Source organism: Sander vitreus, chromosome 13 (genome assembly GCF_031162955.1).
Source record: "Sander vitreus isolate 19-12246 chromosome 13, sanVit1, whole genome shotgun sequence".
NCBI classification, from domain to species: Eukaryota; Metazoa; Chordata; class Actinopteri; order Perciformes; family Percidae; genus Sander; species Sander vitreus.
The window spans coordinates 27,099,421-27,118,304 of NC_135867.1; the positions used below are offsets into that span (position 1 = coordinate 27,099,421).

An 18,884-nucleotide genomic window follows, 5' to 3' on the forward strand; every position below is an offset into this window, starting at 1 on the left:
ATTTCAGCCGGCGACAGCAGCGCTCAGCGCCGGCTGAAATGACAAACGTCTATGGCAGCAGAAATGCTAAAACGTATGGTGGAAACGTCTTCATTTATGTAAAGGAAAACACTTCATTCACGCAGCGGGTGACATTTCAAAATATAAAAGTATAATATTCTCCTGTAGATCTTTTCTCATTTAATGTTACTCGCTCTCTGAGTCAACACACATGTAGGCATGATTTACCCCTCCTCTTTTGTGTCTTATGTTTGGGGCAGTGACCTTTTTAAATGTGCCTGTTCACATCAATGATACATTAATGCATTTGAATTCATTTATAAACCCCTGGATTTAAAAAGCTCAAAGTGTGTTTCAGCAAGATTTCTGCTCATGTTCAAAACTTTCTGCACATTCAAAACATATTCCACAGACTGTATGTGTGCTTTGTGTGTTCTATTTTTCGGAACATATTTAACAAATTTGCTTTTAAAACGTGATGGGGACAAAAAGCTATCATTTCACAAAGTGGTGGGGAGTGGGACAGTCTCCAGCATCCCCGGCGTCCCCAGCATACCCAGCATCCCCGGCGTCCCCAGCATCCCCAGCATCCCCGGCGTCCCCAGCATCACCAGCATCCCCGGCGTCCCCAGCATAACCAGCATCCCCGGCGTCCCCAGCATCACCAGCATCCCCGGCGTCCCCAGCATCCCCAGTGTACATTTATACATTTGTACATTTATCATTTATGGTTGTTGCTGTCTTGGTTCAGGCTGGTTCAGATGCCGGAGCCTCTGTATTTTTATTTATACCTGCATGAGTGTAGGCGCAACTCACAATAACCCTTGGCTACAGTATGTTTTGGCTGGGCATCATCAGTAGCTTGCACGCAATGCATCTTGGTACATGTAGGCACTGCCGGCACGGCTCTGTGAGCAGGAGAACTGGGCTTTTCTCGGTCAATATAGCACGCCCTGAGGATTGACTACAATGACCATTAACCGTGATTGGATATCGACATAAACAGTGGCAAATAGGGCTGCACGATATGAGGAAAAGTGTGCAATGTTTTTTTACGTAACCACCGTTTCTTGGTTTAACTGCAATTAATTGCTAACATTTGCTAAGGTCCTCGGGGTGACTGTGGATGGTAATTGATTTTGTGTAGATATGCCACATTATAATTATATTTATTTATTATGATTATTGGTTCTTTGTTTTTTATTGATTATGATAAATGTTCTACTTTATGTTAGTTTAAGAAAATATGCAATGTTTTATGATAATACAGAGGCGTGGTTTACTTCATAGGCTGTGTTTTTGTGTTATTACATTATCTGGGTCACATGACAGTGATATATGACCAAAAGATGGATCCTGGGATTCATTCAAAACTTTGTTTTAAAAAGTAACAAATAAATAAACACTTTGTAAATTTGACTGAAAGAGACAATTATATTGTTAATCACAATTATTTCGGAGACAATTAATTGTACAGCAACATTTGGAATGGTTCCAGCTCTTAATGTTATAACGTTGAATACCGTGATAACGATATTACTTGAGATAAATAAATAATGAGATACTAAAGTGTACTCAGTTCTGCTGCTTTCAGTATTCTGCTAAAAAACAACAAATGCTTGAATTTAAAACAAACGAAAAGAAAATCGTGTCCAACATTCTTTCATTGAACAAATTGGACATTGAATTGAAGGTTAAAGGCAGCACTAAAAGAAGAATGACAGTTACATTTGAAAGTGCAGTTTTCTACTCATATTTTCTTTCAACTAACACATTAAATCTCTGAGTGTCTTTCGAGATATGTCGCAGCCTTTCACGTTGTGTTTACTGTGCCAGTTGATATCGCAACGATAAAAAACAATATATTGTGCAGCCCTAGTGGCGAACTGTCCCTTTAATGTTAAGTCCACGCCATGTCAATGATCTCATCTCAAAGAACAGCTCCCTTAAAAGGAGGGAAATGGGAAGAAATTGGATAGTTGATTGGCGGAGTGTGAGTATGAGCTTCCCAAACACTTCAAGAAGAAAACCCGGATTATGTCAATGTCCCTGAAGTCGTAAGTGCATCAGCCTCTAGACCCCCCACCCCCACCTAAGTACCTCCAAGTAAGAATAATATAACACAGCCTATCTTGTCTAAGCCCATGCCCTCAATTCCCGTCTGTCCACAGCTTTATTAACTTTTTTTTGAAGGACAATTTTAGAAGGATATGTGGCTGTGGTTGTTGTTGACCGCTGCTTGCAACATCTGTCAGCGGCACCGGGAGCAAGCTGCGTTCGCTCACAGCAGTGGTTTGGTCTTGGCCAACTGCGAGGCAAGACTGCCGTGTACCGTAGCCTTTAGCAATCTTATATTCCCAGTTTTTGTAACTGTGGACTCCGTGCACACCCTGACCTTAGGAGACCCTTTCACAACTCATTAGTTAACAGCAACGGGGGATTTTGTTTTCACAGCAGACATTTTGAAATTACACAGCTTTCAACAAACAGACAATGTTTAACATAATGTCGGAGGTTACGGAAATCAGTTGTACACTAAATAAAACATCCATAACAACGTGGACCCTGAACCAACTACTTCTGGCTGTTGTATTTATTTTTTTAAACCAAACAGCACAAAGCCAGTTTCTGATTGAGTGGCATGATAAAGAGAAGGAAATGTCTGCTAAATGACTGTAATGTGTCAAATGTAATGTAATCAAATGTGCATTAAGCATGTTGTTTTTGTAGTAGATGGGGGGGGGGGGGGGGGAACGGATTGCTTCTGCTTGACTCATCTCAGTGTAGTAATGGCTCTGTTGGTGTTGTGCTAAAATATGAACAGAGCATTATGCAATCCTGCAAACTTGATGAATTATGCTAAGACCTTTATTTTGAAAGGTGTGTTGGCGTGTTTGTGGAACCTGATTCACTCTCTTTTCGTTCTGTATTCGGTCTCCACCAGCTCCTGAGGGAAATATCTGTCTCTTTAGCTGCTAAATGCTCCACAGTGTTTACAGCTCGTCTCTGTCTGTCTGCTGTTTGCTGCTGAGCAGTTAGTGTATAGTGGGCTGTTAGAGCTTTTTCACTGAAAACAGCTGCCTGCTGTGGCCAAAAACGGCGTTATGAGTGACAGACAGCTAGTGAGCTGAAGCTCACTATGAAGCTGTCATTCTCTGTAGGCTCATCACTAAATCTGACTCCTTTCACATTACACGCTAGGGCTGCACGATATGAGGAAAATATGCAATAACATTGTTGAATATTACAATAGGGCAGCATGGTGGCCCAATGGTTAGCACTGTGTTCTCACAGCAAGAAGATTCTGGGTTCGAATCCAGGTTGTTCAGGGCCTTTCTGTATGTCTGTATGTTCTCCTCATGTTTGCGTGGGTTTCCTTCGGGTGCTCCGATTTCCCCCCCACCATCAAAAAACATGTACTAGGTTCTCCAGTCAGTTCCTTGATCAAGGCGAGTTGGTCCCTGGGCACTGTGATTGGCTGCCCACTGCTACCTTGAGGGATGGGTTAAATGCAGAGAATGAATTCCGCTACATGTATGTGTATGAGGTACAATAAAGTACCTTTAAAATAACGATAGTACTTGCGATACATAAACCGTACACTCAAAGTCTACTCAGTTCTGCCTTTCTGCTGCTTTCAGTATTCTGCTAAAATACAAACATCAACATCTCTGGTAACTTATCCTCACAAGTTCACATTTCAGAAAGACTTCCAACCGCTTTTCCTTCAATTTTACAAAGTAGTTGGGATCATTCCCATGTGCCTAATGCCCTATAATAACCTTTTACAATAACATATCAATTAAATAATTTTTGAGACTGGTCTTAAGAGCCCCCTGAGAAGCACCCTGTGGCTCTCTTGGCTGTAAATAGTCATTAGCCAGTGTACTGTCAAAGCCCGGCTACAGTAGCGTCACAGGCAACCCCAAATTAAGTGTTGACTTCGAGGCTGACTCTGCAGTCTTGTATTGTGTGTGTGATTCAGCAGCACATGCCATTATTATGACTTGGGGCAAAGCAGACCAAAATCATGATAATGCCTCTATGAATATACTACATGGCTTGTATTTATTTACATAATAAACATAATGCCTTGCTGAGGGAAACACTTAAAGGGCTACAAGCAAACATCAGCTGGGCATAACTCTGTCTAATGCAGCCCATATGCAAAACAACACACAAAACCATGTTTTACTGTCCACCAGAGATTCCTATCAAGTTGCAGCCATCAATCACTCAGGGTAGGCCACTACGCCCATGTGTGTAGGGTGTTGGAGGATGGGGAGGGACAGAAAGAGAGACAGAGGGAAGAGGAAGAGAAAGATGAAGTAATAAAGTGCGTGTGTGTCTGTGCCTTTAAGAGTCCTCAGGCCAGGGCCGAACGTTGGGAAAGTCGCCCAGTGCCTTTCTCATGACCCCTGAGACGAGACCTTCTTCCTTCTGCGTCCACAGATGGAGATGGGACATCAGAGACAGGCCAGGAAATGGACAACCCCGCACCGAGACACTGCTTCTCCCTGTCTATCTTTGCCTGCACGCAGCCATCTAATCGCTGCTCTCACTGGGAGGAGAATTCACAAATCCTTATTTCCATTTCGATTCCCGAGTGACAACGACACATCGACACATCTGAAAGCAACAAGCTACTACTTATGGTACTCCTAGGCCTCATTCCCACATTTGAAAACGACTCGGTGAATGTGGGGCAGGAGTTGCAACTTGTCAAACCTCTAATGGTGAGCCTGCCCTGAACATGCTCTTCACGGGTCAAAGCAGACTTTAAAATACACTGCTAATTCTGCAGTGCTCCACATTTTTTAATCACAGCATTAATCCTGTGAATGTGACTTTAATTAAGGTAATATAATTAGATGAAGGTGTTTACCCGACCCCAGGCCTAATTGCAGTATTTTTGGAATCAAGCTAAGATTGAGGTATCAATATATGCCAGAGCCTCTGCATGAAGTGACTGTTGAAGGTACAGTAAGTGATGTTAATCCAATACACTTTTTTTTAATCAAATTCAGCGAATATCTCCTCACGGTCTATGTTCTGTGTGCGCTGAAAAAAAAATCTGGTGTTAATATAAATGGAAATCGATATAGAAAAACAAATGGAAAGAAGCGAACGAGCCACAAAACACTATTCCAGCCAATCAGCAAGTTGATGGTGGGGGGGCAACATGTGAATGTGCTGGCTGGCCAGTAGTTATCTGTCTGTGAATCGGAGGAGGCGGAGCTTCTAAAGGGGGGGGGTTGTATTTGTTTGGCAGTTGAGATCAAATAACAACAATCTTTGCGCAGCATGGCTTACTGCACCTTTAATGTTCCCTATTGGAAATGTAATCAAACAACCAGAAACAGATACAAAATGACCACAAAAGAAGCAACATGACCACAAAGACACGCATAATTAGGGCTGTACAATTAATCGAAATTTTATCGAAATCGCAATATGGACTAATGCAATATCCATATCGCAAAGGGGGCGCAATACTGGTTAAAAGCAAACAATGTGTCAATGCATTCTGAATGAAGTCTTGTGGTGCTGCAGAGATGTCCCGGCCTACAAATCCTATCCTACAGACTAAAGAAAAGTACAGATCCTCGCACAAATCACACTATAATCATTCAACAAAAATGGAAATAATGATAGAAAAATGATCATTCCCTCCAATATCGTGAATCATATCGCAATCGCAATATCAGTCAAAAATAATCGCAATTAGATAATTTACTCATATCGTGCAGCCCTACGCACAATGACTACCCAGAGATGCAAAACAACACAAACAGTAGCAAACGACCGCAAGGAGGTGCAAAATAACTACCAAAGAACACAAAATGACTACAAAGAGACAAAAAGACTACAAAAATATGCAGACTGACACAGAAACACAAAATGACTACAAAGGGATGCTAAAAGACACTAAGAGAGACAAATCTAATCTCCCTTCAGGTTCTTGTTCTCCGGGGCCTCGGTACACAGAATAAATCCTTGGGATTACAAGAGGCATTGGCACACTTGCTCGGAAAAAGTGCACTGTTGTATTTCTGTGTCATTATGCATGTAGCGATAAATCCCTCAATCTTCTTCCTCAAATCAAAATTGCACCAGTTGCTGGGGGCACGTACATGAGGACGGCAGCCTTCAAACTGCTGTAATCCCGACTCAAAGTGGAAAGGGGCTTTGCCGCACATCCATTTGGTATTATTCTAAGAAATAGGCAATTAGAGATAAGGCTATAGTTGTAAGTTGGGCGAACTGCATTCCACGGCCCTCCATTCGGCAGTCTCAGGGGGGCATGTAATATATTTCGGGATGAAGTGTCGTCAGGGTAACAATAGGGAGTGAAACAGGAAACAAACCAATGTTGTCATATTGTCATATATATACACAGTATGTCAGTATGCCAAGCTTTAAGGCATGTTATGTTATCATGGGGGAAGGATCAAGGCCCAAACTGGCCCCGTGTTAAAATAATACATGAAGTTAAAAATAACGCTCGCAACCCTCTCATTCCCTTCTTTAAATCACGGAGAGTTGCCACAGAAAATCAGCAGTGGCAGCACAGCTTTCTTCTTCTCCCCCCATCCCAATGGAGCCTTTGAAGCCTGTACGGATTGACCTTGTTAAATAAGTAAAGTCCAATGTGGGACCCACCTGGAAAACAAATGAAGATGTTCCTTTGCCAGATGGCATGTCCAGAATAGAAGAGTAATTGTACAACTGTTGGTCAAGAGATAAGGCATGGCTTATACACCGTTGTTCATGGACAACTGGCCCAGCTTCAACATCACACACACACACACACACACACACACACACACACACACAACTAAACACAGTGCTAATGCCAAGAATAAAAATAAAAATGTAGATGTTTCCACTGCCCACTGTCAGATGTTTCCACTGCCCACTGTCAGATGTTTCCACTGCCCACTGTCCATCCTATTGGAGCTGGGAACATCTAAAAATAGTACACATTTGGGTTGTCCAGATTTCTACTTGGGGGAACCAAGTGTCGATGCAATTGCTCAAACTATTCTACTATTGCCCTGGCAAACATACCAGCTTACTTACAATTTGACTTGGCTCTGAGTAGTGACTGAATAGTTCTGTGTTCCTAATCAGGCTGTCCATATAGAGTATAGAGTATAGAGTTTTCCTGACACTTCCACTAATAAAACCCTCACTACTGTACAGATGACTTAACCACCTAATCTGTCATCTTAAAAGGTCCTATGACATGCTGCTTTCTGGATGCTTTTAGATAGGCCTAGTGGTCCCCTAATACTGTATCTGAAGTCTCTTTTATATAGGCCTAGTGGTCCCCTAATACTGTATCTGAAGTCTCTTTTATATAGGCCTTAGTGGTCCCTTAATACTGTATCTGAAGTCTCTTTTATATAGGCCTAGTGGTCCCCTAATACTGTATCTGAAGTCTCTTTTATATAGGCCTTAGTGGTCCCCTAATACTGTATCTGAAGTCTCTTTTATATAGGCCTTAGTGGTCCCCTAATACTGTATCTGAAGTCTCTTTTATATAGGCCTTAGTGGTCCCCTAATACTGTATCTGAAGTCTCTTTTATATAGGCCTCAGTGGTCCCCTAATACTGTATCTGAAGTCTCTTTTATATAGGCCTTAGTGGTCCCCCAATACTGTATCTGAAGTCTCTTTTATATAGACCTTAGTGGTCCCCCAATACTGTATCTGAAGTCTCTTTTATATAGACCTCAGTGGTCCCCTAATACTGTATCTGAAGTCTCTTTTATATAGACCTTAGTGGTCCCCTAATACTGTATCTGAAGTCTCTTTTATATAGACCTTAGTGGTCCCCTAATACTGTATCTGAAGTCTCTTTTATATAGGCCTCAGTGGTCCCCTAATACTGTATCTGAAGTCTCTTTTATATAGGCCTTAGTGGTCCCCCAATACTGTATCTGAAGTCTCTTTTATATAGACCTCAGTGGTCCCCTAATACTGTATCTGAAGTCTCTTTTATATAGACCTTAGTGGTCCCCTAATACTGTATCTGAAGTCTCTTTTATATAGACCTTAGTGGTCCCCTAATACTGTATCTGAAGTCTCTTTCCTGAAATTCAGCCTTGGTGCAGAATTACAGCCACTAGAGCCAGTCCCACAATGAGCTTTCCTTAGGATGTGCCATTTCTGTGTCTGTAGCTTTAAATGCTATTGAGGAGGAGAGAGGGGGGGGCAAGGTGGAGGGTGGGGGTGTGGCCTTGACCAACTGCCACTTTGCTTGTTTGAAAGCCATGATGTCTTTCTCTTTCTCATGGGTGGGCCAAATTCTCTGGGCGGGCAAAGCAGAGAAAGGGGGGGTAACCTTTCCCCTTATGACGTCATAAAGGGAAGATTCCAGATCGGCCCATCTGAGCTTTCATTTTCTCAAAGGTGAATGGGGGAACATAGGCAGGCTGGGAGAACTCATATTAATGCTAAAAAACCTCATAAAGTGAAATTTTCATGCCATAGGACCTTTAATGATAGAATCACCATATCATCATAAGCATCCAGACTCTGAAGAGACACTGCCGTGTATGAGGCCTATTCAGGAGAAATCCACATGGTTTGGATAAGGTGATAGCGTTTGTGCATCAGGAACTACATGTATGACTTCATCATCTTAGAGAATAACATTTTTTTTTCCGTAAATTTAAGACTTTAATCTAGTTAATTGATAATGGTAATGAGTTTTTTCTCAGTATATTACCCCCACTCCCCGACTCCTCCATTTGTTTTTTTACCTACAGTGGCCGCAATACGCCGTCACATTTGTAAACCTAATGATTAAATGTTTGGTAATTTTGCTTAAAAAATGACCAAAGCGGTACACACACACACACACACACACACACACACACACACACACACACACACACACACGCGGCCAAAACTCTTCTCAGTAGGGCTGAACCTATTGTTCGATTTGCATTTTTTTTTTAAGTTTAGCTAAAGTTCAATATTCACTGTGTAACAGATCAAACATGTCATGGAGCGTTATAACACGAGACACCATCAAAACTGCTCTATATTATTATGCAAGGATGAGAACATAGATAGGAACTGCCAGCAATGAGTGTTATCACAAAGCTAAAGTTATAATAATAAAAAAACAATATCAGTACTATCCTGTGAACTGAAATGTCTGATATGACCCAGTTCAACAGCGGCATCTACATATGGCACCTTCTACCATCATGTTAAATAAAGTCATAAAAAGTAAATAAAAAAATCCACTGATATGCAACATTATTCCAGCATTTATCTTTAAAAAAAGAAAGTAAATAAAATAAACAGAGGAATATAAAATGTTAAACCAAATGTTACAAACATTTAACTGAATATTGCACATTTGATTAATCGCTGCCTTCACGATTAGCTAATCGCATTCTTTCAAATCTCGATTTGAAAGTGATTCATCGTTCAGCCCTGCAGTCGAGTGAATCAAACAGATCAAAGTCAGTGGAGCTCTGAATTTGGCTTTTTTTCTTGACGTGACCACAATCACTCATTGCTCTCTTCTGACGTTGGCTTGCATTCTCCACTGCTGTGATTTCTGACTGAAACACCAAATGAGCTCCTATCTTTGTTGTTGGTTGGGAGGATGTTCGCCCACTTCCTGCTCCAACACACTCGCCTGCATCAGGGACTTGGGGAGCGCTCGGCTTTCCTGTTGCCGCAGGCTGCTATTCATGACCACTTCCTGTCTAAGTCTTAACCACTCCGTGTTTTCAGGACACACCTGCAGGGCGATTGATGGTGAGTCCAATGTGGAGGGCAAGGTCAGCCACTGTGGTTGTATTGTCCCCATGTACTGTGACAATGAATCACAGCCTGCTGCTAAAACTCCACGTCCCTCACTAATCCCTGCTCGGAATGCCTTAAAGGTGTCTGAACCATTATGTCCTTAGGGCTGAAACTAAGGATTGTTTTCAATGTCGATCAATCTGTCGATTGTTTTCTCGATTAATCCATTTGTTGTTCGGTCCATCGGTCAGAAAATGGTGAAAAAATATCGATCAGTGGTTTAGGGCTGTGCTATTAATCAAACTTGTAATCGTGATTACGATCTTGGCTCCTAGCGATCACAATAACAGAGTAATCGAGAAAAGCCATTATTTTGCACGTTACGTTTTGCAAGTGAACTCTTACTTGTGTCTTGTGTTCTGAATGAAACAAAAAAAAGTTCAAACGAGAAAAGTAGAAAGGGAAATTTTGCAGTTCAAGGTGTTTCCACTGTTCATTTGTTTCACTGTTTCATGGTTTTTTAAATTCAAAAATTGTGACAGTTTTCCAAAAGTTAATGAGTAATCGTGTTTAATAATCCTGATTATGATTTTTTTTTTTCATAATTGTGCAGCCCTACAGTGATTCCCAAAGCCCAAGATGACGTCCTTAAAGGTCTTAAAGATATTCAGTTTACGGTCACAGAGGAGTGAAGAAACTAGAAATTACTCACATTTAAAGGCCCTGAACACCCACACAGGTGTTGATAGTTAACCTGGCTGATTAGACCTCTTCCCAAGACTGTGTGGGTGCGTATAGACTGATTGATTGACATCTTCCTGAGTCACTTGTTAACTTTGTTGCACCAGTTAGGGCGGGACAAATGACAGCTTTACCATTCTTATTGGTAGAAAAGATTTGTGACCTAATAAGTTCATATCTAATGCTGCGTTCCAGACACAATTTTTAGCCCGTAAGTTACGACTTCAAGTCATGACTCACGACTTGGTAGCGTTCCAGGCAAAGTCACGACAAAGCCCATCATCCAGGTAAACTGTGATTGAGTGAAAGTCGGTTTAGTTACGTTTATGTACAGCAGATTTGTGCATCTGATGATAAAAATAATGACATTTGGCACACCGTCAAAGCTGGCTAGCTAGCTAAACATTGTGCCGTTGGCTGGGTTAGGGTTAGGCTACCTAACGTTAACGTTAGCTAGTGGCTACCTAATGTTGATGTTAGCTAGCGCTAGCTGATACTAGCAATTTCTAGTCTGCGACATATTTTGGGCTTCATTTAATAAACATAACCTGTAGTAGTACACAATCGTATGTGTATTGTTTTGATTACAATGTGCGGAATTACTTTACGTTTCCTACTTATGTCTATTTATTTCTATTTCTCACCGTTAACCACCAGCGTATGTACAGCATCAACAGGGGTCACCATTGTTGTTTATGTGTGTGTGACGTCAAAAACTGTAACTGGGAGTACAACGATCTGGTACGAGTTCACGGGGAGTAAGTTACGAGTTTGACTGCCATTCCAGGGCACTTTCACAGGTAGAAGGTTGTAAAAAACACGGGTTACAGGTTGCTTGGAACGCGGCATAAGCTCTGGCCCACTTCAACTTAAGCAGAGGTCTAATCAGCCAGATTAACTGAAATCAGCTAGTTGACAACTAATCGATCCATCTTTGCAGCTCTAAATGTCATCACAGGGGTCTGTGTGGTAGAATGGTAGCATTTCTCAGGTAACACGGCTCCCTCTGGGTGTCACAAGTGAGCCTGGGATTGCCTGTGTCAGCGCATGTGATTGTTTTGGCAACAGTGCCGAAAAGCACAAACAGGCTTCGGGCAGCTGAGATCAAATTCAGGCAAAATGTGAAGCTCCTGCTCGCTTTCATGTCTCACAGGCCAAATGACAGTCACCACGGGCCTGTCTGTTGGAGTTAATACGCACTCACCTGAAGCAGAGACTTTCCCTATCTTAAAAGGATATCTCCTGGTTTTCACATATGAGAGCAGGATGCTCAGTGGGAGAAGTCTGAGTTCAAACTGAGTGTTAGAGGCATTCACACGGTGTTTCCCACAGGTTGAGAATCTACTCGTGGTGGTGTATGGCGCGGGATGTGACAGCGCGGCGCGTGATGGCTGGGTTCAGTTATAAACCAGTCAAACCAAGGTTTATGAACTAATTATTGAAAAAAAACAACTACACAATATTAACAGATACTCTGAACTATTTACATAAACTGCCATTAAAAAAAGTAGTTTCTGTTGATGCTGAGAGTTAAGACAAGAGGAATGATAAAATGAGGATTTGAAAATGCATGACCAGTGAATATGAACTCACAGCAATGCCTTGTTGCTATTTAAGGATGCTATTCTGTCAAATCAGAAGCATGGGCCTTCATAAGAGCTCGGTTTCTGCCCCACACACTTCTCTCAAGATAACAACTATCTCACTAACCTATCTTTTGAAAAATCATGACAAACGGCAATAATCGTTTCCTGTAAAAGTGTAAAATGATGCTCCCCTCTGGATAACGCTGTTCATATTTTACCTGATGAATCATTAAGAACTTCTCATTCCTTTAAAACATTTGCAAATTACCCGTTCAGCTGCACCATGCCCCAATTTGTAAATCCAAGAGGCGGCAGGGGGAAAGTAGGCTGCTTGCACTGTACAGCTATAGTGGAAGTAGGAGTTTAATACATTGCTAGAGAGAGTGACAGCTGAGCCAATGTTGCAGCAGCTATAAAGGGATTATTTCCCCCCCTGGAAGACATAATCATGTGTAACACACTTGTTTTAAATCCTGTGAGAAACAAACAGGTGTTTCAGCTTTTTAAACCCAGCCCATCCATCCTCTGACACACATCCAGGAGAAAAGTCCCAGGAGCAGAGCATCCCTGTTATTTCCTCATTAGTTATTAGGCGAGAGTGAATCATGTTTCAATACCATTCATCTGAGAAATACACTTCACATATTTTTTTTTTAAGTGTGCTAAAAATGGGCAAAAAAAATGTTGAAAACACTCACAGAGATAGCCTATGCTTCTGCTTTGATTTGCTGGTACAGTGGATGAAAATGCCAAAATGTGTGTTGAATGGATGTCACCTTTGGAACCATCATTAGTACAAGTGTAGGTCCACTGTTGGCATTATATCACATATCTGATATATGTGGTAGTATGTGAAGTGTATACAAAAACAAACATAAATACACACTTAAATCAATTAGGAAAATAAGCTCTTTACTGACCTGAGAGCCCCCACAGAAAGGTAAATGAGAGCAAAGTAAGTTTCCTGGAAGTAGTGTGGACCTCCATGGTTGCTGCAGCCACAGTGTCCACTGGTCGGTGTGTTAATGCCCTGCACCCGGCTTTATATGGGAGCTGAGTCTCGCCTCAGGCGAAACTCTTCCAGCCTGTCAAGGGCTTTCTCTTCAGTCTCCCGGCGGCGGAGACGCAGCGAGCCGGGGAAGGTGAGGGACACTTCGGGGGGGGGGGGGGGGGAGGAAAGGTGGAAGCCGTCTTATCCCACAGACGCACGGATCCTCTACTCTGACTTTGCGGTGAGCTGGTAAGAAAGTGAAGCGTAAATTGGATCCGCACTTCCGACACTGAAGCTCTTCGCGACTCTCGGCATCTGCTTTTCGCTCCAACGAGGCAGCAGCGAGTGGCTACAACTCCGCAAGTTATCGTCCTCTATCACCCAACGACAGAGAGAGGGGCGGGGGGGTGGACAGAAGAGCCTACCACCTTTCTGGTATCAAGTTGTTTTGAGAAATAATGACAAGTTCCGGCTATGAGCTTTAAAATAAAACCCAATATTTACGTACACAGCTTTGGTGAATGCTTTGCGTGACAGTCCGCTCTTATTTTGAAAGCAAAGTTGACCTTACATCCGGTCATTTCGCGCCACCTTGACGCAGGTACACCTGTCCTCTTTCGCAGCGTTACTGTACAATATGTGCAGGTGCAAAAGCTACTTTTCAGGTTCAATTACAAGATGGTATAATGACTATTTTGTGATCATATGATATTTGTAGGCCTACCTTTATGCACACTTTTATTATTACATTGTTTGGCATTCTGTGGACAGCCAAGGAAGAATTCCATTGTACATGGAAACATGTTTCCTTACTGTGCATATGACAATGAAAAAACTTAGAAACTTTGAATTTTCTGTAATATTTTGAAATATGAATAAATATATATAATTCTAAATCTATTTCACAAAATGTCACAAGCACAACACTGTAAAATAAGAAATATGATTACATGGTTGAAAAACGATTCTTGTGTATTATGCAATATTCCTCAAAAACATTAACATGAATGGAAAAAACTATGTAAAATATAGTGGCAGCAGGAGTAATAAACCAATAATTACGTTTCTTTGTGATAAGATGTGTGGACGTGTGAGTAAAAAAAAAGAAGGTCTCAGTCAAGCCTATTGTTTTCTCGAAAATACTTGTCATGAAATACAAAAAATAAATAAATTTATTATGACATCATAACCTCAGGTTCTATAAAGAGTTAGTGAAAATGTCTCACCACTCAAATGTTATGAGCTGAATTTGTCTCTAAAAAAGATAAAGGGCAAACACAGCATTTCAGTAATTCCAGGCGATTTGCCAATATCAAATACCCTTTTACAACAATAACCCTAGTTCCCAATCCACACAACTAAAGCTCCATCCTTCCCCCCCCAGTCTCCCCGTGAACCTCCTCAGCTCCTGTCCTATCATGTGTAAACAGGTGTGGGTCTGAAAGCACTGACACACACTAGACTCAGCTTGACGTGAATTCCCAAGGCGAACTCACCCTCTGATGTACAAAATATGGACTGACCTGTGCTTTCCGAGTTGGTCAGACCTCTTTATTACATTTTTCTAAGGTTGTCCACGTGCCTCAGCAACAAGGGGGAGACTAATGCACGAGGACTGCTCAATTATGAGAGGTGACCAAGGGTTATGCCTGTGATTAAATCCAAAGAAGCAGGGTCCAAGCCTCATGGGGATTAGATGTTGTTGTGTTGTTGTAAATTGCATCTTGGCCTCCTGCTGAAATCTACAACAGCATTCAGGTGGAAAGCTGTCAAAACAGGCCGGTTTTTATTTTGCTGCAAACAACATTTCAGTGTAGGGCAGAGAGGGGAACACTGGATCCTGGACTATAGACTCCTAATCCAAACAGACTAGTCCGGTCAAATGATGAGCAAACCTGACACCTGGAGGCCAAACATATCGCTTGTCCCAATTAATCATCTACAGCAGGGATCTTCAACAGGGGGTCATCTGAGTCAGTGCAGGGGGGGGGGGGCTCCAAATTATTGTTAATTTCTGAAAGTTCAAAAATTAAAAAGTGTTAACATGAATCCAACATATTATTGTAAAACTAAAATGCCCACTGCTTACTGGTCTATAGGTAAGGTAGTCACTAAGGCCATCCACAGATACAGGTAATACTGAGGATTCACTGTTCCTCATGTATGTTTAACATTTAAACGTGATTTATAAAATCATGCCAACAATTATTGGGCTATTTTAATAGCTTAGTGTCCTATGCAAAAGGTATAAAGGCTTTAGGCGGCCCTACACATTATTGTAGGCCCAGTTTATTATGCAACTTCATTTTATACAATATATGTAGTAGGGGGTCCCTGCTACAGTACGTACGGGAACATCTTACTCTTAATGCTCTTTTGCACTATTCCATTTGCAAAAACTGTATATAGACTCTGTATTACATTCAGTATTTTTACTTGGACTATTGTATTAGTTTTGTGTTATTGCCATACCACTTAGACATCACCTTGCACAAACTGTATATCGTCTCTTGATATTTTGCGTGTGTTATTGTGTAACTCTATGTTGTCTCACACGTTTGTTTGTCTTGGCAAGGCTGTCGTTGCAAATGAGAATTTGCTTACCTGGTGAAATAAAGGTTAAAACATTTTTTTTTTTTTTTAAATAACATTGTATTTGTTTATTTTTCTTAAAAAATGAAAATGAGAACATTCAACAACAACAACAAAAAGTGCCATGTAGCAGCAATATATAATGACGTATTTCCCCTTCATCTCCATATCTGCCACTACCCAATGTCTATTTCCTCCTAGTCTATATCCTCGATGTTCCACTTCCGGGATTGCTCCGTTGCCGCCGGAAAATCCGCCGGATTTCACTCATTTAGGCCGGATATCACTCATTTAGGCCGGATATCTGTTGCCTTGGGCTTCCTCTGTGTTGGCGTTTTTTTTGTTTTTTGTTTTGTTTTTTTGGATCAACTTTTTATTGTTTTTTTTAATATGCAGACATACAGAACAGAGAAATACAAACTGAACAAGAACAGAAACCCTCACCCACCCTCAGCGGTGTCAAGGAAAATAAAACAAATAAACAGGAATCCCACCTTGCCTAGTCACTCTCCTCTAGTTCTTGTGATGCTGAGGTCATCAGGTCTGATATTTGTGCTGCTGTGTTTTTCCATAGGTCTATAGTCGATGATTTGGCTTTGTTAATCCTTGCTGTAGAGAGCTCAAGAATAACTATGTCCAGAAAATACGCCAACCACTGTTTTATACAAAGCGAGTGTGGGGGGGGGGGGAGCCAGCGTTCATTTTCTTGGTCCCGGTTGATCCAGCTAGCCAAATTTTCTTCTGTCTCCCAAGCAGGTGTTTAGAGTCATCATTAAGTAAGAAGACAATCGGGTCAGTAGGAATTCAACATCCTATCACATCAGATATTATTGATGTTGTTTTATTCCAAAACTCAGGTACCTGTTCACACTCCCAGACCATGTGCAGAAATTGGTGTTTTAAACTCTGGTCAATCACCGCAGCTTTTCTCTGGTGCTTAGCACCGCCCATGACGATTGTGATTGGTTTAAAGAAATGCCATTAAACCAGAGCATGTTTTTCTCCCATCCCAGAATGCTGTGTGGAGTAGCCAGACCCTCCTCCGCAGCGCTGTGGAGGAAGGTCTGGCAAAGCGAGACTAATTTCCAGCTATCAAACACATGCCCAACCCCCAACAAAGGACACCAAATGAAATAATAATCATACATTATATAATGAAGAAACAAAAATAAATAACAAGGGTTATTACTGTTGCCATCACTGTCATCACCATAAAACTTGGATTTGAAAATAAATCAAGCACATACCTTAATGCCAATGTGCAACATGTCATGTAATTATAATGTTAATGTTTCATTTATACGACAAATAGCAGTACATTGCATGAGTAATAATAGTCATGCAAAGAATGCCACATGCATCTCCAGATATAAAACAGCTGATCTGTTTTATATACAGTATGGATATACACTCACATACTGTAGTGCATTACATACACACACACACACACACACACACACACACACACACACACACACACACACACACACACATATAAACACATTGTGAGCATTAACATTCATTATAAACCTTGGGAATAGTACTTTAATATTTAACATTAAACATTAAACATTAAAAATATTTTCTAAATGGGTCTGCAGCGCACCATAGAATCATCTTTCCATGGTAGACTTTTGGAGCTGGTTTATTACATCCATGGGCAGAGTCCCATTAAATGGAAAGATAACACAAGGCATACTGCATTTTGCGGGCCCCCTCCAAACGGATATTTTGTTATTTGGTGAATAAAAAAGATTACTTTTAACTGCAACATGATTATTATGATAATCATGTTGCAGTTAAATAAATCAATCATATAATTGATTTATTTAGGTATTTTAATGCATGTGATTGAGGCTTATTTGAAGGGCCTAAGAGAAACTTGTGTAAAGCCCCTCTTTGTCGTTTTCTCTTCTTCTTCATTTTTCCTCGCTTTTTAATAATAATTTATACCTTATTGATCCCCAAGCACCTTGGCAGTAGCCAGGAGGTGAACTGACACCTCTCCAGCTACCAGACTAGATTAGACTAGATTAAATATATAATAAACAAATACAAATATTAAAGTCAACTTCATAAAGTCATTTTCTTTGCATTCATTTGATTTCCAATCAAGATACACTGGTAAGAATTGCTTTCCATTGTTAATATGTACTTAAAAACAGTTCTGAAATGCAAAATAACAGAATGCGATTAATCGCGATTAACTATAGAAATTCAACAATTAATCGTGATTAAGAAAATGTAATTGTTTGACAGCCCTACTATATATATATATATATATATATATATATATATATATATATATATATATATATATATATATATATATATATACACATACATACACTTAAAATATACAGGTTTAGATGAAGTGTTAGATTGGAAATTTACATTTCAAAAAAAAAATCTATTTAGACCTTTCCCTCTTTCTGGGCCCCCTAGTGGTAAATGGGCCCTAGGCACGTGCCTAGGATGCCTAAGCCTAGATTTGGGCCTGTCCATGGGAAATCCAACAATGAGGAACAATACTGAATTGACATCCAGGGAGAAGATACCAAGGTCTCAAGTACAATATGAGCAACCGTGCATATGCAGTTAACAGTGTTTGCTTTTTGAGAATCCAGAGTGGTGCTCCCCCAGTGGCTGAGGAGAGGAGTGCTCAAGTGCAGTGGGATTTCACTTGTTTGGTCATCCAACACAAGCTCTTCTAAACTGCAGCTGAACCAGCCTACAGAACATATTTATGATGTACATGTCACCTGTATCACTCCATCCTTAAGGCCTCCATGCTATAATTATACTGGAACATGTTTTGGACTTTGCCTTCCCTAACCATCAACAAGAACAAAATGGAAATGAGTAACTGCTTTGATGAAATATAAGAATAAAGCAGATAAAAAAAACAAAAACAATATAAGGACTACAATGTGTGAATCTATTGTTTTTTATGATCAGATTATCTCAGATTACTTTATAATGTCAGTGTTAAATCTACATACTGTATCACTGGCTTATACGGAAGTTATCATCACTGCCCTAGATACTGGTTTAAAGAGCAGAGACGGGCTTACTGATCAAAGGCCTGTCCTCCTTCTGGACAAACTGTATAGATACAGCGGGTGCAGTGGAGGACACTTCGATCAGGTCAGGCTTTCTTTAGTCTATATCCACAACGTTTCATTTCCCGGTTTGTTTCCGA

At 40.8% G+C, this 18,884-nt stretch overlaps 1 protein-coding gene across 1 annotated transcript in view; it reads right to left on the bottom strand.

The window, feature by feature from the left end:
* The window catches only part of esama (endothelial cell adhesion molecule a), a 77,944-nt gene extending 64,456 nt beyond the window's left edge, over positions 1 to 13,488 (bottom strand). Inside the window, exon 1 of the mRNA XM_078265500.1 lies at positions 13,020 to 13,488. Within this exon, the coding sequence (XP_078121626.1) occupies positions 13,020 to 13,086 (67 nt within the window). The 5' untranslated portion in view covers positions 13,087 to 13,488. The remainder of the gene's footprint in view (positions 1 to 13,019) is intronic.
* Between the last annotated feature and the right edge of the window lie 5,396 nt (positions 13,489 to 18,884).